The following is a 23,313-nucleotide window of genomic DNA, read 5'->3' on the forward strand; positions in this document are numbered from 1 at the left end:
GACTTCTTGGCCTTCTTCTTATCAAGCGGGAGTATCTCAGGATTAAAGGAGTCCGCCATGGTACCCTCGGCTAACTGTCCAAGACATTGGTTTTCAAGACAGATGGCCAGGGAAGACTGCTTCTGAGTGTCTCAGACAAAAATACTTTACAGATACTACAAGAGGTATGATCGTGGGACGCGCCCAAACAAGAAAGACACTGTTCATGACAATTTTTATGGGGAATCTGCCTTGCATACTGACATTTTCCCCTCACAGATGACATGAACTCTAGGTAGGGATAAAAAATACAAGACCAAGAAATGAAATTAAAAAAGAAACCCAAATGGGGCACTTATCTGGTGATTCTAAATATTCAGTAAAGCAACAAACCGTTCAACCCAACTGGCAACAACAGTGTTCAACCTGGCAGCAAAAGAACTTTCTTGGTAATTGCATCCATACACCCCTTTCATGCCCTGCAATCTGTGCGGGGAGCATAAATGTGATGTATAGTGCAAACAAGATCCTTTTCAAGCTTATCTATACTGGCCAAGCGACAGGCTGCCGGGAAAGTCCATCCCTTACGTACCAAATACCACAACAGTGACATGGAAGAATATCTACTGTACAGTGTGTGGAAGAGTCACTCTGTGTTTTGATGCTGGAGGCAGCTTGATTAAAGATGAAAAGTAGTGACTGTGTTTCTCACAGATTCTCCCCTTAATCTGAAGATGTGCAACCTCTGAGCTGGTATACAAGGAGTTGGCGGTGTGTGTGTGTGTGTGTGTGGGGTGCTTTCCAACTGCAAAAACTTGGTTTCTTAGTTTTATTGCATTCACTGTGCTGCCTGAAGTGTTAGACTTTGGATGTGGGAAATTTTCTGGCAGGTTATTTTCTACGAGCAGTGCTCAACAGCCATGGAAAAGCTGTCCTAGTTCCTTGTACAACTACAAACAAATATGGACAACCTCTTAGAGCAAGAAATTTGGACAAAGTCATAAATAAAAGTGGGACAAAGGCCCAAAAACAGGGACAATTATTAAATATTGCTCTTACAAATTTAGAAAGTAGACAGAACAATAGATTTTGCATTAGCAAGAATTTTCTGAAGACTATGAAGTCTAAAACTCAAATGTCTCATTACTTTCAAACTTCAGCCTTAAAAGATTTACCACTAATTTGCCAGAAAAACACAATTTAATGAAAAATGGGCCAAAAACATGAGGCCAAAATCTGGACATTCTGCGAAAATCTGTACAGTTGAGAGGTATGGGTGTTAACTTATAGCATTCAAGTACACATCCCTTTACTCTATCACAGATTAAACAATCTATATCAGACAAGTTAGAAACAGTAGTTACAGCTTTAATATGGAGCAAGGGGGTCTGGAACCGTATCCAGAGCCCTTGATCAACATTATACTGTCTACATACCCTGTCAAATATATGAATAAAACTATCAAGATTATCACCTTCTGTAACAGTTGCTGTATTTTGCATTAATATTGATTATTTTTCTTTCCAGCTTATCCTTTTAATTCTACTTTCCCTGGATCCCCACCAAGCCAAGTTCGATCTGTTGGCCTGCAGTGCTCTTTAACAGAAACAGGCAACCTTGGAATGAGTGTTATTTTCAAAATACACAAAAAGTATGTTTTATCCTCCGGACAAAATTAATTGCTAGCCCTTGTTTCATTTCTATTTTTAAGTAAAGCACTCCATCACGGATGTTAGTTTGCCCCTCCCCATACTTTACTTCCTAACATCAGTCTCCCTTTGCAAGCTGTTTCAACTATTTGAAAGCCCTGCTGTTTTTCTAGTATTACTAAACCCTTTCTCCTTTAACTTGTGGTCTTTCTAAATCCCACATACTCCTGGTTACAAGTGTTTATTTTATTTCAAAAGAAAGGTATGCAAACAAGTCCAAAGTACCTACTGATTTTCTTATTGTTTCAGAACATTAGCTGCCCCCCCCCCCCCATTTTGTACTTCTAACTGTAATCTGTCTTTAGATGCTGTACTATTTGTATGCTCTGCTGTTTCTCTACTTCTACTTAACATTTTCTCTTATAAGTCTTATAAAGTCTTATAAATTCTTGTCTTCCTAATTTTCACATAACTCCTTGTTAAAATTGGCTTATTTTATTTCAATAAGACAGGTATGCAAAACAAGCAAGTCAAAGTACCTAATGCCTTTTCTTATTGTTTCTGTAGACTTGCATATCTGTGAAATCAGGGCCAGCCCTTTTCATCATACTACTGCTATCCACCACTTTTCTGGTCTATTCTGATCCTCCCCCTCCCCACAAGAACAATTGTAGCCTAATCAGGGCCAGCCCTTTTCATTATAACCTATAAACCTACTGATAGTCTACATCTGTTGCCCGCTACGCTCTTCTCCCTTCCCCCAATTTCCACCCACCCCCAGTGGACCTACCTTTATTACAAACAGTAACCCCACCCACTCTTCAACCTATAACATCACCACACCTATACTTCCTCCTACAACTTCTCACTACTATCCCTCCTACTCAGCTAATATGTACAAGCACACCATACCTATACTCACTGCATGCACATGCTTTGCATACATCACATCTTACCACCATTCCTGCAGTCAACCACTACCACTCTACCACCATACACACCACCACTCCTATCCCACCTCTACTCTACTACTCTCTCATCAGGTCAACAACATTCCCAATACACCCACTATATAGGACTACAGACCACAATACCTCAACTAAAAACAACCCCACAACCTAACATAACCCTACCACCATACCTATTGCCCACAGAACACAATCAAAAAACGTCCCTTATAAGCAAGCATATACAGATATTGATAAAACTAATAATCTCGTCCATATCCAACCTAGCACTCAGTGGAGACATCCATCATAATCCTGGTCCCTCTATCTCCAACCCCTCCCCTCATAATCAGACTACAAACCACATCTCCCAAATCACAGCCAATAGAAAGCCAACCGACCTCCTTCTGATAAGCCTAAATATTAGAAGTATATGCAACAAGGTGCATGAATTCCATGCCACCATAGACTTCTACTCCCCTGAAGTAGTGATCCTTACAGAAACATGGTTAAAACCACACATTACTAATGAGCAAATCCTCCCTACTGGTTACAATATACTAAGAGTAGACCGACTAAACAAAAAAGGAGGTGGTATAGCTATAATATTTAAGCAGCATCTAGACATCCAGATCTTAAAGTTAGCAGCTCCCCAAATAGGTAAGGAAGAAATATATAGATCAACCTTAAAATAAACCAAAATAAAACCCTAAACATAATAGGTTGCTACTTCCCACCTGGCCACAACATTCCTCCACTTGAAAACCTCCTCAGCTGGACTACCCACCACCTACCCCAAGAAACCTTAATTCTAGGAGACTTCAACACTGACCGGCAATCCTGCTCTAGCAACCACCCAACCCATCATGTAAATCTTCATGGCTTCACCCAACTAGTCCAGTCACCTACTAGGATAAATAACTCCAACAAACACACTACCCTTGATTGGATACTAGTCAATAAGAGACCCCAGTCATATATGTCAGGCTGCTTATCTGACAGCCTCAGTGATCACTCCCCAACCTTCTTACTAAGAAAACACCTTTATAAAGCAAATCCCATCGTCTACCGTTATATATGTAAAAAAACTAACTTCAACCCTCTCTCATTCAGCTCATCCCTAAAAGACTAACTGGCAACTTCTAAAATACCTCAAACTAGATGACGCAGTTGACTACTTTAATAAAACATTCCTAAGCATCCTTAATTACCACGCCCCCCCATAAGACGTTCCCGAACTAGAGCCCAACAATCCCCATGGCTACAAAAAAACACGCAGTCTGAAATGAAAAACAGGGATAAAGTGTGGGACAACTGGCGCAAAACCAAAACCCCCTCTACTAGGCAAAAATTCCTAGAACTACGCAATAAAACCAAAAAGCTTATAAAACAGGACAAAATCCAGTACTACCAGTCTGCCCTTAACTCCTCCCAACATACCCCCAAAAATTCTGGTCCTCAAACTCCATCCTTCACCCAGGTAAAGTAAGTACACCCACTCCTAACTTAACTCACTCCTCTGAAAATATAGCTACCTCTTTCAACAATCACTTCAAACAAACCGTACTATCACTAGCTAGACAGCAACAACCCCCCACCCCCATAAACCCACACCATCAACTAGAACTAACAATCTCCCAACTAGCTTCTCTTTCTCTCCTGTTACTACCTCCAAAATAAAACAACTACTAACTAAACTTTAAACTACCAGATTAGCAGCAGACAACCTTCCAGGTGAATACATTCAACTTGCAGCTGACGCTCTAGCCTACCCCGTATCACTCTTGATTAACAGATCTCTGTCAGAAAGTTATGTTCTTACACTATGGAAAGTCTCACACTTTATTCCCCTACACAAAGGTGGGCCCTCCACAGATCTAAGCAATTACCGCCCCATAGCTATTCTCTCGCCACTCTCCAAAATACTAGAGAGATGCCTTCATTCTCAAGTCTCAAATCACCTCCTTGCTAACAACCTCCTCTCCAACACACAACACAGTTTCCGACCTAACCATAGCACCACCACCACCTTACTCTCTTTCTCTAATACTATCCTACAAGATAAAAATGCAGGTTCTCTCTCCTCAGCTACCTTCCTAGACCTCTCTAAAGCACACAAACAACTCATCTCTCTTCTCAATAACCTATCCTTCTCTCAACCAGTCATCAACTGGTTTCAGAGTTACCTATCGGATTGCCAACAAGCAGTTGTTTGGCAGGACAACCTATCCCCCCCATCTACCAGTCTCCATAGGAGTTCCCCAAGGGTCCATCTTGGGACCCCTACTCTTTTCTATTTAAACCAATAATCTAGCCTCAGCCACAACACACGGCACACTCATACAATACGCAGATGACTCAACCATCATCTGCACAGCCCACTCCCTACCAGAACTGCAAAAAGTCACATAGGAAGCATTTTCTTCTATTGAAACTTGGTTATCCGATGCCCAACTAATACTCAACCCAAACAAAACAAAATTACTAATCTTCCAACTCACCAAACTTACCCTAGACATTTCTGACTTTAACATCTCAGCAAAAGACAACACCACCATCCATCCTACAGAACACACCAAATTACTAGGAGTATAAATAGGCAATAAACTGAACTTTGACATTCACATTTCCATGACCACTAAAAAAGTGCACAAAAAACTAAGAGCATTATATAGAAATCAGCAACTACTTACCAAAGCAGCTAAAATTTTGGTAGCAAATTCTCATCTTATCTCTACCCTACTCTACGCCTCTCCAATATTTACTAACCTTAGACAATGCCATCTAAATAAGCTCGAAACCTGCTACAACAAAATCGCCAAATTCGCCACAGGGGCTTCCTACCGTACTCACCACTGTCTCTCACTAGCAGAAGTGGGCTGGCTAGAGCTCCCCCACCTCCTTCAATGGTACCAACTCACATTCGCCCACAAACTAATAAACCAACCACTAAAAGTCCCATCCCTTCAGAATCTACTCCAACCCTACATAACCATGAGACCACTAAGATCCAGCCACAAAAACCTCCCACAGGTCACAAGAGCCATTAACTCTGCTGTAGAAGCATTATTCTCCTGCACTATAGCCAACCTCTGGAACTCCCTCCCATCCTCACTTACCTCTGTAACTTCTTGCACCCACTTTAAAACCTTACTAAAAATCACACTTCAAAACTTGCCAGATATGCCCTTGCAATCCTCCCTCTAATACCATTCACTCCCCCCACCCACTACCTCTCTCAGCCCCCTATCAACAACCTACTCTTAGCAAGCTTGACTACTCATGTTCCCAGCTACCTACCACATAATACTAACTTATTTTATCAACAACTGCTAATGGCTGTTACGTACCTCAAAAACAGATTGTATCAATTGTTCACTGATGAATCTCAACTACATTTGTAACAATGTTTAGTATATGTCACCATATTTTAAAATTGTACTATGTTCTACAGCTGTTTTACATCTGTTTTCTTCTTGTCTTGCTTCCTTAACTGGACTAATGTCTATATTTAAATGCTATGTTTTTTAACTGTATAATGCAAATAATACTTAATGTGGAGCTTTTCTCCCTAGGCCTCTGCTGAAAACGGACCTGTGTCCAGTCGGACTCTCCCAGTCAACAAATGTAAATAAATAATAAATAAATAAATAACTCTGGAAGAAATTTACTGACTTTCATGGCTTCTGAAGTTCGGTTATTCCCTTCTCCATTACATCGACAGAAACACTTATGCACACACACACACACACACACACACACACACACACACACACACACACATACATACACATTTAATAGGTATGATGTAGGTATAATTTATCTAGGTCTGCACAGTAAGCTATAGTTGTATAACACAGGTGCCTTACTTATCCAGAATAAAGTAATACTATTGGAATACATTTATTATTAGCTATGTTTGTTTCTGTGTCTCATTTTGAACTTATTCTTTCTAGGTCTCTACTTAAAATAATTTATTTTATTAAATAAGCACTTTATTTACTATTTTTTTAATATTATTGAACAATAACATGATTTGCAATATGTTTACTGTTTCTGACTGCTATTTAAATTTGATCACAAGTTCGTCAAACCAGGTTTGGATTTTAAACTGAGAGGCCATAACGGCAAAAACATGGTCTGCTTGCTTTGTCTTTCAGCAAAAATAAAGCACTCTGGAACAGCCTGTGCTGGTTCAGTTTTAGTTTATATTTGCCTGTATATGCATACGTACAGATTATAAGACAGCACAATTACTAGTGTTGCTACCTCACAGTGCTTTGTTCTCCAGCTAGATTACTGCTTAGAGTGCTTTCTATGGAGAGTCTGTATGTCTTCCCGGTCTTCGTACTGCTTTTTTTAGTTTAGTTTTTACTGGGTGATCTTGCTTCCTCGCAAACACTTGTAGTCAAATTAGGGATCATCAGAACTGCCTGTAGGTGAGTGTGTGTGTGTGTGTGTGTGTGTGTGTGTGTGTGTGTGTGTGTGTGTGTGTGTGTGTGTGTGTGTGTGAGTGAGAGAGTGTGTGTGAGAGTGTGTGTGTGTGTGTGTGTGTGTGTGTGTGTGTGTGTGTGTGTGTGTGTGTGTGTGTGTACACAAGCACACACATTCTGCAATGGGCTGGTGCCTTCGTCAGGATCAGTTTACAGCCATGCACCCATTGAGCACTGGGATAGGTCCAGCTCTCCCACAATCCTAAAATGGATTAAGTAAGTTGGTAACTATATACATACACACATACATACACACACATATATATATTACACACACACACGTATATTTATTCAGATACACACATACTATGGGTCTACTTCAGATGATTAAAGTTTCAGAACTTCAAACATCATATGTCCCAACAAACATATCATCGAAGTTCTGAAACTTTGAATGTCCTGAATGGAGATCGCCATACAGCGTGGAACAGGAAATTTACCATTTTCCTCACTGTAGTGCGATCTCAGAGTTAGTATATTTAATTACTAGGGGGTGTGGGGGGTGCAGGGAGGCTTGCCTCCCTGCAAAAACATGAAAGAAAACTGTTTTTCTTTTTTTTATTTGATATTCAATGTTTCAAAATTCCGATCATATGGTCATCAGTCATATGATGGTTGAAGTTATGAACCTTCAATCATCTGACCTAGACACACACATACATATATATATATATATATATATATATGTATATATATTTTACACACACACACATATATATATATATATTACACATATTATATATATATATATATATATATATATATATAGATATATATAATATACACACACATTATATATATATATATATATATATGTTATATATATATATATATATATATATACATATACATACATATACACACACATATATTCTCACACACACACACACACACACACACACTCAGAGTGCCACTCATTTATATGTATTAATGTAGGTGTGTGTGTGTGTAAACAAGGGCACAATACACAATTCTATACATTATTTATGCACTATAGCTGAGGAACTAGTATTCATCCCCTTAACATAAATATTCAGCTAGAGTGTTTCAAATACATCTCAATTCTTCTTTTTCTTTCTGTAAAATGTACATTTGTAAAGTATTACTGGCACTTCTACATGTAGCAATGCAGTGCCTCACCTGAAGCCTGTATAATAATCTTAATAGGCATCTTTAACATACAGTAGCTGAATGTCAGTTCTCTAACTGCATTTTATATAGACACATACATAATTAAAAATACATTTCAGGATCAAAACACTTCCAAGTGTGTACCAAAAAGCCTTGTAAAACAGAATCCTATAAATTTAAAATGTGTACTTTTAATATTCTTTCCTCAGGGCAGCTTTACGCCGTCTTCTAAATCACCATAATTCCACAGCCTTCTTACCAAGTTATCTAGCATTTTCCAAATTATCTAAAGTCTACAAAGTGCTAACCTCCCCACAAGACATTAATAAAGATAAGACAGACGTTTTCAGGTTACAGAGAAAAGGCTGCAAAGTGGGATTAGGTGTCAGACTGAAGAAGGTACAGTTTTTCTTTCCTAACTGTTTTCATATGATTTAAAGTGATTACAAGTGTCTAGAGGAAGCAAGCATTGACAATTTGTAAAAACAACTGAACACAAAATAATCCAAATTTACATTTCCTATGGCAGGAGATACTAGCATGCAGCCAGGACTCCTTAACTCAGACCAAAACACAATTTTGAAACAGTCTCTTTAATGCCTTCAGTGTTACAGAATATAACACTGACAGTTTACCTTCACAATAACCTGCAGTATAACAGTGACAAAATGAAAGATATGTCAGAATTAAAAAGATGTTATTTTATTGTATATAACATATAATTTCCGGTTATGTTTTAGATGATGAACTTACAATTTATTTTGTTAAAAAAAGATGTTAGGTTAACTTACAAACTTTTGTGTCTACACTGCCCTTCCATATAGACACCAACAAAATTAGATAACATTTACATAAAGATACCTACAATGTTAGATCTCTAGAACAGTTCGCTATTAACATTATGGTATCAATTCTACATCACATGTTAACTGTCAAAGTATGTAGATATTCCATCTAGAATACAACATGCTTTATCAGTACCTAAAAACCTAAAATGTTTCATGTTACTACAATTAGTCCACAGTATCCTATACACTGACTGACCAAGTGAGGTATTATGAGTGGAGTACATCATGATGTAACAGCAAAATGCTTCAAGACTGTGAAAAAGCTCAGGGGGTGTCTTCCTTGACAACAAAATAAAACGCAAAATAGTATGTTTTTTGTATCACAAAATGTATAAGTTGATAATGTTCCTATGAGCTACTCCCAACACCATAAATAAAGTTCTTGTAGCTAAAAGTGGATAATTTATAGCAATAAAATAGATGTTGTTTTAGGAAGAGGGATCCCTCATACAGGCCAGAAACACCCAATACATAAATGCTTGTAAGCCCACCCTTACCTAAAGGGGAACACATTTATTTATTATTTACTTACTGATATTTGATTACCGGGAAAGTCTGACTGGATACAAGTCCATTTTCAGTGAGGCCTGGGGAAAAAGCCTCCAAAACACATCTGGAGGCATGTGTAGGTAAAAATGCTGACCACTGCCTGACATGCCACATTAGCAGTAACTGACTTACAAAATTCTGGCAAGAAGCACAAATTATAGTGAAGAATAACAATAATATCATAGGAGCATAGAGTTCATACCTTGGAGTTCAGAAAGTGACATTTAGACCGAAGAAATTAAAAAAGACCCCCTACAAAATTGACTTTCTAAAGAGACTATACTGCAATACAGATTAACCTAACTTCAATCATTTCTGAGGAGTAAACACTTTCTGTATTTATTAACTCTGAAACCTTTTAAAACAAAAGAAAAACCATGTCAACCACACAGGTCACCAACATACAAAAAGGAAATGTTTGATTTGAGATAACAGTGCATAAATTGTTGAGTACACAAAATAACAATACCTTACAGTTAGAAATCTAGATGGAACACTGAAATGCATGCACTGTGTGGTAAAACAAGAACATTTATTATTTTTATTAAACCACAAAAAATACAGATTTAGTACTTACTGTACTGCAGCTGTTAAAACTCCAAGACACAGTAACATTGCAAAAGAACACCTGGCACTGCTTTTTGCAAAAATAGCATTAAAAGACTTCAAAAAGTCTTGTGAATGACTGAAATACAGAAAGAACAGTTGTGTAAAATCTTACCATAATGATAGTTGTCCTTGCCTTCACTGCTGCAGTATTCTTAACATATGGGGATTCCCTGCCATGGAAGTCAGACATCCAGCAAGTCTACCAAAGACTCCCTGTTGCTTTAAAGGTATGCCAAATGTCACCCAAATGCTCTTTGCATAGTGTAGTAGTGCATAAAGGTAAAGTCCAGGCCTACCACAGTCAGAACCGCCTGCCCCAGTAGGAACACCAGTCCAAGGAACCGAAGAGGTAATCTGTACATCCAGGAAGGTAAAGGACTACAGGGAAGGAAGGAGGGAGCGAATACTGTTATGGTAAGATTTTACACAACTGTACTATGTCCTCACACTCACTGCATTCACTCAACATATGGGAAAGTGCCAAAGCTCAAGAGGAACTAGGGAGGAGGAAGGAGTAGAAGAGTCCCCCTGAAAGACCATGAAGAACAACACTAGCAAAACCAGCCCTAGCTCTAGAGATACCATCCAACTTGTAGCGCTTGGTAAAGGTATGCACAGAAGTCCAAGTAGCTGCTTCAAGAATAGAATAAGTATCTAAGCCCTTGAAAAAAAGCACCAGAAGAAGCCACAGCTCTAGTAGAATGAGCCTTGACAGAAGAAGGAAGACTCTTGCCCTGAAAAGTGTAACAAAAAAGAAATAGCCCAAGAAATCCAAGAAATAGTAGTTTGCTAGGATACAGCAAGTCCCAGAAATCTAGGATGAAAAGAAACAGATAACTCATCAGATTTTCTAATAGTCCTATCCAAATAAACCCCGAGTTGGCCATGCACATCCAAAGTATGCAGCACCCTCTCACTGTCAGTTTGCAGAAAAGGGAAAAAAAGTAGGCAGATTAACAGACTGATTAAGTGATGGCTCATTAGCCACATTAGGCATAAAAGAAGGGTTAGTGCCCAAGGAGACTCTGTCCTCATGAAATATCAAAAAAGAAGGACAAGCCATAAGGGCCTGTAACTCAGCAACCCATATGGCTGAAGTAAGAGCTAACAAAAGAACAGTTTTCCAAGAACAATGCTGCAAGGAAGCTGAAGCAGCAGCCTCCAAAGCAGCCTGAGTCAACCTCTCCAAAAACAAAATTAAGATCCAAGGGAGGAGGAACAGGCTTCCTGGGAGGTCTAATATTAAGGATGTCTTTAAGAAATTGTTTCACTTCAAATCTAATGGAGGAAAAAAGGCCGATGAGCAGAAACAGCTGATAGGTGAGCCTTAACAGAAGCGAGAACCAAAGAACATTCACAGTAAGTGGGTCCAGGTTGCGAGAGAGACAACAAATAGAAAAACTCGTCCATTTGGATAAGTAGGATTTCATAGTAGTAGGTTTCCTGGCTTCTTGCTGGACTTGCAGCACATTCTCAGAAAAAAAGGAGTCTTTGAGGAATCAAAATCCTATCACCCACAGTGTCAGTTGAAGCATGGACAGGTGGGAATGGATGACAGATCCCTTATCTTGTCAGAGTAGATTCACCCTGTGAGCTAACTTATGATGATTGCCCCTGGCTAAATGCAGAAGAAGAGGGAACCAGTGCTATCGCGGCCAAAATGGAGTCACCAACAAGATTTTGGGAGGATCATTTTGAACAGGACTTTCGGAATGAGAGGAAGGTGGGTAATGCATAAAGAAACATCCCCTTCCAAGAAAATGAAAGGGCATCCACCTTCCATATCAGAGGACCTGGGGCTCGGCACAAAACAGAGGAAGTTGTCTGTTCAGAGGGGAGGCAATAAGATCCACTTGAGAAGTACACCACTGGTGGATAATGTCCTGAAAAACATCCCTGTGAAACATCCATCCGTGGGACTGAGTTAAGGACCTGCTCATGTCTGCCATAATGTTCTGAAAAGGAGTATAAACTGCATGAAGACTCACTTGATATTTGACAGCAAGATCCTATACCAGAAGTGCCAACTGGCAAAGATAAGATATCCCTCCCCCTATGTGTTGATATACCACATCACTGTGGTATTGTCTGAACACCTTGAGAGGCCCTGGAGAGAAAAGAGGATGAAAGGCCTGAAGAGCCAGCAGAAGTGCTCTCACCTCTTTCACACTGATATGCTCCTTCTGCTGATGAGGTGACCACAATCTTGAACTTTTAGGGAGCCAAATGTCATCCCCATCCCATGTCTGAAGCATCTGTGAACAATTCCTGTGAGGGAAGAGGGGGACAAAAAGGGATCCCTGGATTCAGAGACAACTGCTGAATCCACCACTGTAGTTCCTGTCTGAGACAAAGAAGAAGAGGAACTACAAAGTGTACTGAATGTGCATGTTGAAACTACACTGACTTCAGAAACCATAGAAACTTTCTCATGTGAAGTTTTACCAGAGGAAGCATTGGAATGGTGGATGCCATTAAACCCAGAGCTCTCAGAAACTCCCTGGTGGTACTGGAAGCCAGAGAAAGAAGAGTGTGAAAGAAAAATGAGAGTTAAGGGCTTTGTAGGGAGCAGGGTAGCCAGCGTTGGCACCGTCTGAATCCTGCAGCCCATAAAAACATGATCCTGAGAAGGAGTTAGAGAAGACTTTTAGAAATTTACAGTGAACTCCAGACTCTGAAGGGGAAATGGCAAAATGAAGATTTTGCAAAAGGGTCTCTGGAGAGGATGTCTGAATCAACAGGTCCTCCATGTAAAAAAATATATGGATCCTTTGAAGCTTGCAAAAAGCAATCACAGAAGCAAGACATTTGGTGAACGCTCCTGGGGCAGTAGAAAGGTCAAATGGCAAAACAGAGAACTGAAAATGCCAGGAAGCAACACAAAAATGCAAATGCAAAAACTTCCTGAAAATAGGATGGATCGGAATATGGAGATAAGCATCTTTGAGATCCAGAGACACCATATAGGCCTTTGGGAGCAAGACAGGAAACAAAATCTGAAGAGACAACATCCGAAAGAAGGCACTTTTAGAAAACTGTTTAGATGAGAGAGGTCTAGAATAGGTCTCCAAGTGCCCTCTTTCCTGAGCACTAGAAACAGTCTGGAATAGAACTTTTTCCCCTTTTGGGACTCAGGCACCTCTTGAATAATACCGAGCCAAGAGATTCTTTAGAACCTCTGGGAAAAAGGGAAGTTGTTCCCGAGGCAGCTGAGGAATGCCCATAAAAGAAAGACAGGATTTCCACACTATAAAGTACCCCTGAATAATGATTAACAGAACCCAAGAATTCTGAGTGATCTGAAGCCAAACAGGAACAGAAAGAGGAATGTGGCTGGGAAGGGATGGATAGTCATACAGCACCTGGTTTCGCTGGAAAGGAAGGCTTCGGAGTCCCTGAAAACTGAGGGGCCTAAGCAGGAAGAGCCAGTTTGCCACTGTTCTTACCTTTAGTAGGAGGGCGGGATTGCCTATGAACAAAGGCAGGCCTAGTGGGGCATTTTCTCTGAAATTTAGGCACAGGAGAAGCAAACATGTTTAATCTCCTGTAAGACCTTATTATAAAGGGACTTCAGCAGCTTCCCCAAACAAAAGCTTAGAATCCAGAGGAGCGTCCAGCAACTTAGCCTTAACATCATCAGACAGAGGTTGAAGACTAAGCCAAGAAGACCTCTTCATCACTGAACCAAAAACAGCAGCCCTAGAAGAGGCATCTGCCACATCATAACTACATTTAATAGAAAGAAATAACTTGAGAGGAAGTCCCTAGCAAGGAAAGAACAGAAGTTTTACCCTCAGAGCCTGGAAATTCAGAAATAAGTTGACAGGCCTGAGAAAGAAGAACCAACACATACCTATACGTATGGGTCTGATAATTAATAGCCCTAAAAGCTAGGGTAGCTGAAGTGTAAACCTTCTTACCCAGCCTTTCCATAGCTCTGCTGTCCTTGTCAAAAGGCATTAACTTGGGCGAAGGAAGCAAATGAAATGGCTTATCAGAGGCTACAGACACTACAGAGGGGTCAGGAGCAGGACACTTACATAAAAATAACAACCCTCAGGCACCCTATAAAACCCTTCGGGTTTCATGGGAGCAGGGGGCAGAGAATCAGGCGCATGAGAGGCATTGGAAAAAGCATCCAGCAAAGCAGCCAAAACAGGTGGAATAGCCACAGGTTTAGTAGAGTCCAGCTGCAGCAACTCATAGTACCTCTCATGGATATCAGAGACCTGAGCACAATCCCAGTTAAAAAAAACATCCATCATCCTATAGAGTGTGTCCCCTAAAGGAAATTTCCTCAAAAGGAACATCAACACTAAGATTTCTCATCCTCGGACTCACAGTCCAAGGGAGAAGGAATTTGAGTAGAATAAGTCAGGGATTCATCATCAGAATCTGACTCTTCCTCAGAAGAATCCTGTTCTCTAGGCCTATTAAGGGGAGTACAGGACCAAGGAGGAGCAGGAACCGAAACTCCTTGAGGAGGCTTTAAGGACATTAAAGCAGTAAATAGCCCCTGAGTAAAGGCCTGACAGCCACTTTGTGGATCCCTATGGGAGAAAAAACATGTTTAAGTTTTTGTTTCTTTTTTTAAGGGAACGTCCCCTCCTCAAAACTGAGAAGGCTCAGACCCAGGACGACAGTCAGGAACAGTAGTAGGAACTTCTTCCCCAAATAAAAATGGAGGAACACTCTTAGGCCCCTCGGAAAAAATAAACTGTGGTTCCCTCTGAATGTCAGAGACAGATGCCTGCAAAGCCTCTTCAGATGTGCTGCCAGCCTGATCTTCACTGGCCTCCAACACGGTCATGGCAGAGAAATCCAACAACACAGCCGGGCAAGCCTCTGGGTTTGTACCGACCTTGGGAGAAACACCTGGCAGAGGCTGGACAGCGGAGGATTCGGGTCATACCTTTTTCATCTTCTTCCTCCTTAACGGCTGACCCTCGGGGCGGAAAATTCCTTCCATGGTATCTTTAGCAAGAAGCTTACGATGATGCTTCTCAAGATACAAGGAAAGGGAAGAAAGTCTATTGCGAACAGTTTTCGGGACAAACACCTGACAAACTGAACAAGAATGTATGGTTATGAGAAGCTTCTAGACAAAAAATACACTTATCATGGGATGACAACCCCAGGAAGCACAAAACAAGACAAGAAAAAACAAAATCCCCAACATGGCACTTATCTGCAACTGCAAAGAAGTCAGCAAATAGTATTCACTGGAGAATGAAAATGCGTTCAATTGGCAGAAAACAGCCGTGGGTAAACAGACCAACGGTGAAAAGATATGTTCGTACTGGTGGCAAAGTTCCGACTATAAAGAATTGAGAAGAGAGACTGGATAAGCAATTCACAAAGAAACAATGGCAAGATATATGTATATCTCCCAAATATGCAACAAAATCTAGAAGATTTAGGATTTTTGCTTGAAAATGTTTACATAGATATTTTCATACCCAAAGTAGACTCGAGAGAGATGTTCCTCAGGTAGACAACAAATGTTGGAGGTGTGACAGGGAAGAAAGAGGTACTTGGAAACATATTTTCAGGGAGTGCAGTGAGTTGGTGGACTTTAAGAATCCCCTGGGGGATGCACTGTCGGAGATGGTGGGTGGGCAGATTAGTGCGAAGAGGGAGATGATTTTTCTGAGCTACGATACACAATCGGAATTGCCTAGACATGGTTAAGGCCTTGCTGTGTCTAATTATGGCGGCTGCCAAAAAAGCAATTACTTAAAAGTGGAAATCAAAACCTAAACCAACTATATTAGAAGTAGTGAATACAGTAACAGAGATAAAACAATTGGAATGGAGATATTTAGGAACGGGTAAAAGCAAACTACACAGGAATAAATGGGAATTATGGGAACAATACATACAGGGAAGAAATGAGGTTTAAAAGAAGGCAGGACTTAAATGAGCTATGTAATGTTTGACTAAAAATGATTGGGTAGATTATATGTAATAATGTTTGCAACTGGGAGACTGTCAGTATAGTATGATTTGTGATACAAAATACTTGCAACTAAGATTGTGTCGGTGTGGTTCGTTTTCATTTATATAAATATATGATTGCTTATGTCATGATGGTTTAACAAAGATGTTCTTGCTTAAAAAAGGGAGCAGGAATTCAATTTGTGTAATGTTGCTTAGATTATATGATATATTGCAATATATACGAAGTATATATATTTTTTAATTGAATACAATTTCATTACTTTTGTATAAATGTAAATATGCCTGTGTCACAAGTGATAATTCAATAAAAATGTTAAAAAAAAAAGTTTCGACTAAGGTAGGTCTGAACATCATCTTTATGCCCTAAGCCATGCAAGGACTATTTGGGTGAAGTTTGGCGTACCTTTAAAGCAACAGGAGTCTTTGGTAGACTGGCTGGACATCAGGCTTCCATGGCAGGGAATCCCCTATATGTTAATACTGCAGCAGTGAATGTAAAGACATCTATCAGTGGCATTCACAATTCAAACATGCATTTATAAAGCTTTCTGCATGTATCTCATTAAATGTATGTAGCATAAAAGGTAACTAAGCTGTATCATTTGTACAGACAGCATGTTGCCTCTCCCAATGCATATTAAAAAAATACACACTATACAGTTAAGAAATGCACACCTCCTTAATTTTTCAATATCCCTACAATAATAAAAAAATAATGTTTTCAGGTGTCTGATATTAGCTTTAAGCAAACTCTGGATCTGTATTGCCAACATTACATAGCTCTAGACTTTTTCCTTTCTTTACAAGTCATAACTTTTCAGTCATCTGTAAAGAAAAAATGTCCTCAGTTGAGTGTAAACTATACCTAACTACACCCCTGGCACAGGACAAATGTCATATATAAAAAGCAGAACTCAGTTCTTGAATCAACACAATTCCAAAGGTCAATAATGACCATGATACCCAACACACAAAACAACTGCGACAAAAGACTGCTGACTCTTTATGCTCCCAGTGCACACCCTTAAGAAAATCATCAGTTCAGGTGCCCGTTCCAAGCTTAAAAGTAACTACAATACATATTTCAGTACACATCCTAAGGCGCAATGCTGCCCACGCAGAAAACAGAGTTTTAATCTTTAAAAAGTTTAGGGATTAACTTTGACAGCAAGTACAAGAAAAAAAGAATTGTGCTACACGTTAGCACTGACATATACAACCCTGCCCTAAGCCACAGCAGCAGGGCAATCAACTGTAATTCTATCCAAACAATGCTGAAGTCCTATAGTTATTTTAGCACAATAACGTAAACAAAATCAAAAGAACAATGCATGCGCTAGGCCACAGAAGTAAACCAATCAACTGAGTCAATCAGTAAGGCTTCCAGCTTTACTTAATTTTTCTACTGTACTGGTGAAATACAGTCTACAGGAGACCCACTGCCACGTATTATGACTTTTACGGTCATATACAATACTGGCATGGATAAGCTGCAGTTAAGAAAATCCAATCAGGAGCTCTGCCTGTCCCTGTTAATATGGCAACACTCTGTGTAAGGAAGCAAGCATAAACAATGTAGTTTAGCTGGCCACATGTGGACGACAGGTAAACAACTCGTCTGCCAAAGGGACATCGGGCGCGTTTTGTAGTGACTTCATACCCAAATAACCAGAAGCACGAGTCTACTGTACAGCTGTCCCCGAAGAAAATAAACAGTAACACCTCTTACAGTTATTCACCTCCTCCTCCTTAGTTACCCACGTGCAGTGCAGGGTGACGCCAACCATAATTAAAAGGTTAGCATTATTCTCCACAGGTATTTAACGTAACAGGAGCTCGTCCCTAGCTGCCTGCACATTCAACACAAGGGTGCGGTACTATTCTGACTGTCTGTAACGTACTGTCTGGATATGAAAACCGTTTGATAGCCCTTCGCGGGACAGAGAGGTTGCTTCATCTAAGTAAGTGGGTAAGTCAATGACGTGTTCGCTTTACTTTTGACAGGCACAATATTTCATCACATTATGAGCACGTCTAAGCGAACTCAGGATATCAAAACGTGTGGCTAACCTACACAATCAATATGATTATAAAATCCTACATACTTCAGCAAGCTTACCTGGACCTCTGGAGCTCCACAGCTGCATTGCCTAGCAGTCCTGACTCTACATAACAGTAGCTAGGAACTGACTGCTGTCTTGAAAAGGGTACAGGCAGGATTCCAGACGTGAATGAGTTCAACCTACCCCTGGCCGAAGGAGTAGTTTGCATGGCAGCGGTGCTGCTTGAGAATACGGGCATTGCAGCATGTACGGTGGCATATGTGTCCCCTTGCTGAAACCTCTCAGCGCACGCTGCCACACCTGCCAGGGGGCTACTGCAGCTCCCAAATGATTGCACTCTGCTGTTGTAATTCAGTGCCTGGTTGCATGCAGAGTGGGACTGTTTCGCCACTGCAGTGCACAGTCCCCCCTCCGCAGAAACCACGCTCGGTGTAGTCCTTGCTTCTGTAGCACACTCACTGACACCGCTGCTCTCATCCTGCTGAGTGTCGCTGTCATCGTGCGGCAGCCGTCCGTCTAACGAGATGTTGTTGAGGAATGAGAGGGCCGCCTGCCTCCTGCGTGAATCCATTCGTTTCCTGAGATGGTCGGGGTTGGAGATCTTGCTCTGCAGTGTGGTCGTGGTACTGCTGCTAGTAGCAGCCGCCATGGTGTATGGTGAAGCCGATAATGTGGACGTTAAAGGCTACTAATTGGTACTTGGGCTATTATATAAACGTTCATAAAGAAGAGGGGAGGAGGAAAAGCGAGAGAAATCATACGGTCGTACTTGAAATACTAGTAGTCGGATAACGTTGTGGAGCTGTCGCTGCAATAACAGAACGGTCACGTGTGTAATAAAAACCTGGTAACAAAACACAGCTTCTAGCCAGTGGGGATAATACTGGCGAGTTTTGGAAGGGGGAGGAGTCTAGGCTGGGTAACGCAACGCAAGCCTCTTAATTTTCGAGCATGTTGCTGTTAGTATGCCATGTGTGTTGAGCATGTTGGAAGTATTTGGGTGCTAGCCACTTGTTCTGGAAACAGCATGTCATGCTGCACAGTAAATAAGTAACAGTGAGAGTCGGAGATAAACGAGAGGCTGACATTTCATTTAACTTCTCAGCCAAATAAACGCATTTTTACAAAGTTAGGCTGTAACTGATAGCGATACCAAAGCACATTTTATGACTTGAAAGTATAAAGAAGTAATTATAATGTTAGAGCAATTATTTTTACTTAGAAATGTTTGTAGTATTTTACTCAGATTTAGAATAAATATCAGTATATGGTATTTATGGTTGGCAACTGACTGAGATAATTGTCAGCTTTGTAGCCTTAATACGTACGCTATACAACACCTGGGACTTACGGGCAAGTTAGCAGCACAACTTTGGTATCTCAAAGAACAATATCTCTCAAAAGTGGAACAAATAGCAGAGCCGGTGTTAACATTTTGGGGGTCCCCAGCAAAAGTCAAGTTGGGGGCCCCTGGGCACTTCTAGTCGAAGTATCATCCTGTCACCGCCACCCTTCCTAAGTAACTTTTTAATTAATTCTGCAAACTTGATTGACCTATAGCTATAATGTTCTTACATTATGAAAGACTTGTGTACCACACTATGTTGACCTATCTCATAAATGAATATTCACAGTTATTGGCATCCTGCGCTTAGTTCAACTTTCAATTATTACCTCCCCACAACAGGCCTCTCAGATACAGATTGACAAGCATAATCTCCCACCTGGTTAGCCTCTTTACTCATTTTCAATAGCCAATAACTTGAATGCTTTACCTCACTTCCCTATTAAATATGTGAACGTTCAATGTTTCGAATGTCGCTTTATCGCCAGCTAAATGTCGAATAGTCTAAATCCCAAACAAACGGAAGCTGGTCCGAAAAAAAAGCCCAAATACAAAAGAAAGTGGGGGCTTCACACACCCCTACTTATATATACCAACTCCGAGATCACACCACAGTGGAGGAAACGGCAAAGTCCCGAAAACGGCCCAGTGAAAAATCACTGTTCTGTTTGTTCGAGATTTGGCCTTTTCCACATTTAGCTGTCGACAAAGCAACGTTCGAAACACTGAATGTTTGCTTAAATAATAGGAAACCTTTACCCAGTAAAACTATTAAAAACTTCCCTTCATAGCCACTTCTGTGTCTGCTGGAAATGCATTTGTACCCCCTTGGAAAAATGGCATTCGTATCCCCTTCAGAATTCAGTATGCAGGTGGACAATTACTACTTAGTAGAATAGTAGTATGAGACGTTTACGCCTAACAAGGAATGACAAAACTGTGTGTGTGGTACCTAAAAACAGATTTTTTTGAAAAACAGACCAAAATGTAAGGCAAAAATTTGGACATTCTGCAAAAATGTGTACGGTTCACATGTATGCTGGAGACTGTGCACTTTTTTCCCCAATAAGTGAAGTGGATACATAAACTGCAAGTCTACATGTTCACACAACAAATGCACACAGCAGTTTTCCGTATATTTCTGGATAGTGCTTTTTTTTATGATCTCACAGGGTCATGCAGGACTGCGACTTCAATCGCTTAACAGGTGAGCAATGCAAATCTTCCTTCGACCAGCAGTTTGGAGCAGATAGGTGTCTGTTTCTTCAGTGTGATGTCAGCTGACGGGAAGAGCTTCAAGGTAAAGAAATACTACCTTATCTTAAAATGCATTCATTGCTTGTATTATTTTCTGTTAGTCTTAACAAACGACAGTATAACTCATCATGATTACTACCCAACGTTATGGAGCTTCCTTTGAAAAATGCCGCTGTGGTCTTAATGTACTCATGGCTTGCACACTTACAGTGTGTATGCTTGTTTGTCTATGCTATACGTGCCTTTCAAAAAATAGCAACGTGGTGTAAATCTGAACATTGAAGTAGGCTAAAATTGCCATGAACTTTTCCGTCTCCATTTCGCAGCAACATTTATGTTTGACAACGACTGCTGCCCCGTTAACGGAAAAGTACCGAAAAATGTGTAACTCCCACATTTTTCTCCCATCACTATTGTTTGTAAAACAGAAACATTGAAGAGACAGCCGATAGAGCCTATACTCCATATAGATATACAAGTTCTTTCCTGTTTCCTAAAGACTGTACACTTGTAATGACCCTTTTGACAACTGTACACATATTATTTTTGTAATTGCTTTGCATTTTTTGTGTTTGCTTCCTTACCTTTCTGTACAATTTTATCCTTGTAATTTTAACTGTATTTTTTTAGTAGAATTAGATAATTGTAATGTTAGACTGTAGCTTTTAAAGTGTTGATACTGTGAAGCTTTTCTCCCCAGGCCTCCACTGAAAATGAGCTTGACTCGGCACAGTGGACTTTCCCGGTAAACAAAAAGCAAATAAATAGTTGCAACAGTTCTATATTACAACAACTCTATGTACAGGACTGGACTTGAGTGAAATGGTGTTCTAGGCACTGCCTACTGTTTCACTCCCCAACACACACATCCTCCAGTGCTCTCCTCTGTTTCCCCCATACTGGACTCCCCACACCATACACATTCACTTTTTCTTCCTTTTCTCAGACCTTGCCTTAACTATTTAGCTTTTTAAAGAAGTCATAACTTTTTATGCTCTGAAGTGCATTTTACATTTTTTGTACACTAGTTTTTCATCTAATGATTGCTTTAAGAGAAATTATGATTAAGGAAATAAATTCCTTGCTGCTGTTCAACGTTTGTTTTTCTTTCATCCTTTCAATACACCTTTTCTGACCAAGACAGCAGAGTAATAACATTTTAGAAAATAACTCAGCTAAACCAGGCCCCCCAGAAGCCACAGGGTTATAGATGCTCTGGGATCCATTTTAGAGCATTTCCCAACCTTTTATCCAGCAGTGGCCTTAACAAAAGTAAGTAAAGAGTTTCAGTTTTTTTTGTTCTTTCAAGGCAGGCATAAGTTGTGCTCAAGGCTTAATATTCAAAGCTGAAAAAATAGTGGCTCACAATAAACAAGCCAGTTGTTGTGAGGATATATAGATTCTATCTAGGAGTGCTGCCTGCCAATCTAACCCCCCAGAAAAGACAGTCACTGCCTGTGCATCACTCTGGTGTTAGATTGGGATGAAAGCAGAGGGCCAAATGGCCACAGTTATACATTTCAACTGACTGCTGCCATACATATCCATAGCATGCCTCCTTATTACTCACTCCTAACCGCCAAAGGCAGCCACCTGCATAAGTGCCTGATGTGTGATTGTGAGGAAAGAAAAAAAAATAATGATTATAATAATGTATTCCACTTTGCTGGTCTTTGACAGTACACTGCCCCTACACAAGCTATAGTAAACTTCTTTGTATACCTCTGAGGTCTGTGAGACAAGTAAAAGATACAATGACCACACCTCTAAGGTTTGACTATGTGGTCATTATTTATTTAATTTTCATTAATCTCCAGCCTTCAACAAAACCTACAGAAACCTTTTATATATACACACATCTGAGAAGGCTTGGTTTTAGAATGGGTGTAGTTGAAAGCAACAGCCACCAGAAAATCCAAGTCAAAATCCATTTATACAATCTGGGGAGTGGGGCCACCAGACTTCCAGAAGATACAAGTATCTGAATGTTGTGTAATATATTTTATGCCTTGCTTTTGAAATGCAATTACTTGTTGGGCGCATTTTTACTGATACCCAGGAAAAGAGTAGTGCATGTGTCTTGACATTTTTGACTGTGTACACAGATACAAATCGGTGATTTTTTTTTTATACATGCAAACAAGTATAAGCCATATTATTATTACTTATGCACTTATTTCAGCAGATCAGTGACTATTGTTTAGCAGTCATCAGTCAGCAGCAGGGGTAAGTTACTTTTATTTATCTCACTGAGGAGTAATGTGTACCTGTCACTGTCCCTTTTGTCACATACTGTCCCTGATTTTGCCTCATAATTTTGCTCTGTCTCATAAAAAAAGTTTAACTTGCTGGTAAATTATTCAGGTAAATTATTCAGGATTACAGACAATCAATAAATCCAGTGATCAGAGTTTCATACTTTTGTATTGCCCAAAAAATGCATGTTGATGCAAAATGCATTACTTTGTAAGTGAATTAGAGT

General features: G+C 40.0%; 1 protein-coding gene across 1 annotated transcript in view; it reads right to left on the reverse strand.

The window, feature by feature from the left end:
- The window catches only part of CABLES1 (Cdk5 and Abl enzyme substrate 1), a 1,875,674-nt gene extending 1,856,629 nt beyond the window's left edge, over positions 1-19,045 (reverse strand). The window contains exon 1 of the mRNA XM_044065364.1: positions 18,286-19,045. Coding sequence (XP_043921299.1) covers positions 18,286-18,878 — 593 coding nt within the window. The 5' untranslated portion in view covers positions 18,879-19,045. The remainder of the gene's footprint in view (positions 1-18,285) is intronic.
- Positions 19,046-23,313: the final 4,268 nt, after the last annotated feature.

Source organism: Protopterus annectens, chromosome 3.part0, assembly GCF_019279795.1.
Source record: "Protopterus annectens isolate FY-2018-M chromosome 3.part0, PAN1.0, whole genome shotgun sequence".
Classification (NCBI taxonomy): domain Eukaryota; kingdom Metazoa; phylum Chordata; order Ceratodontiformes; family Protopteridae; genus Protopterus; species Protopterus annectens.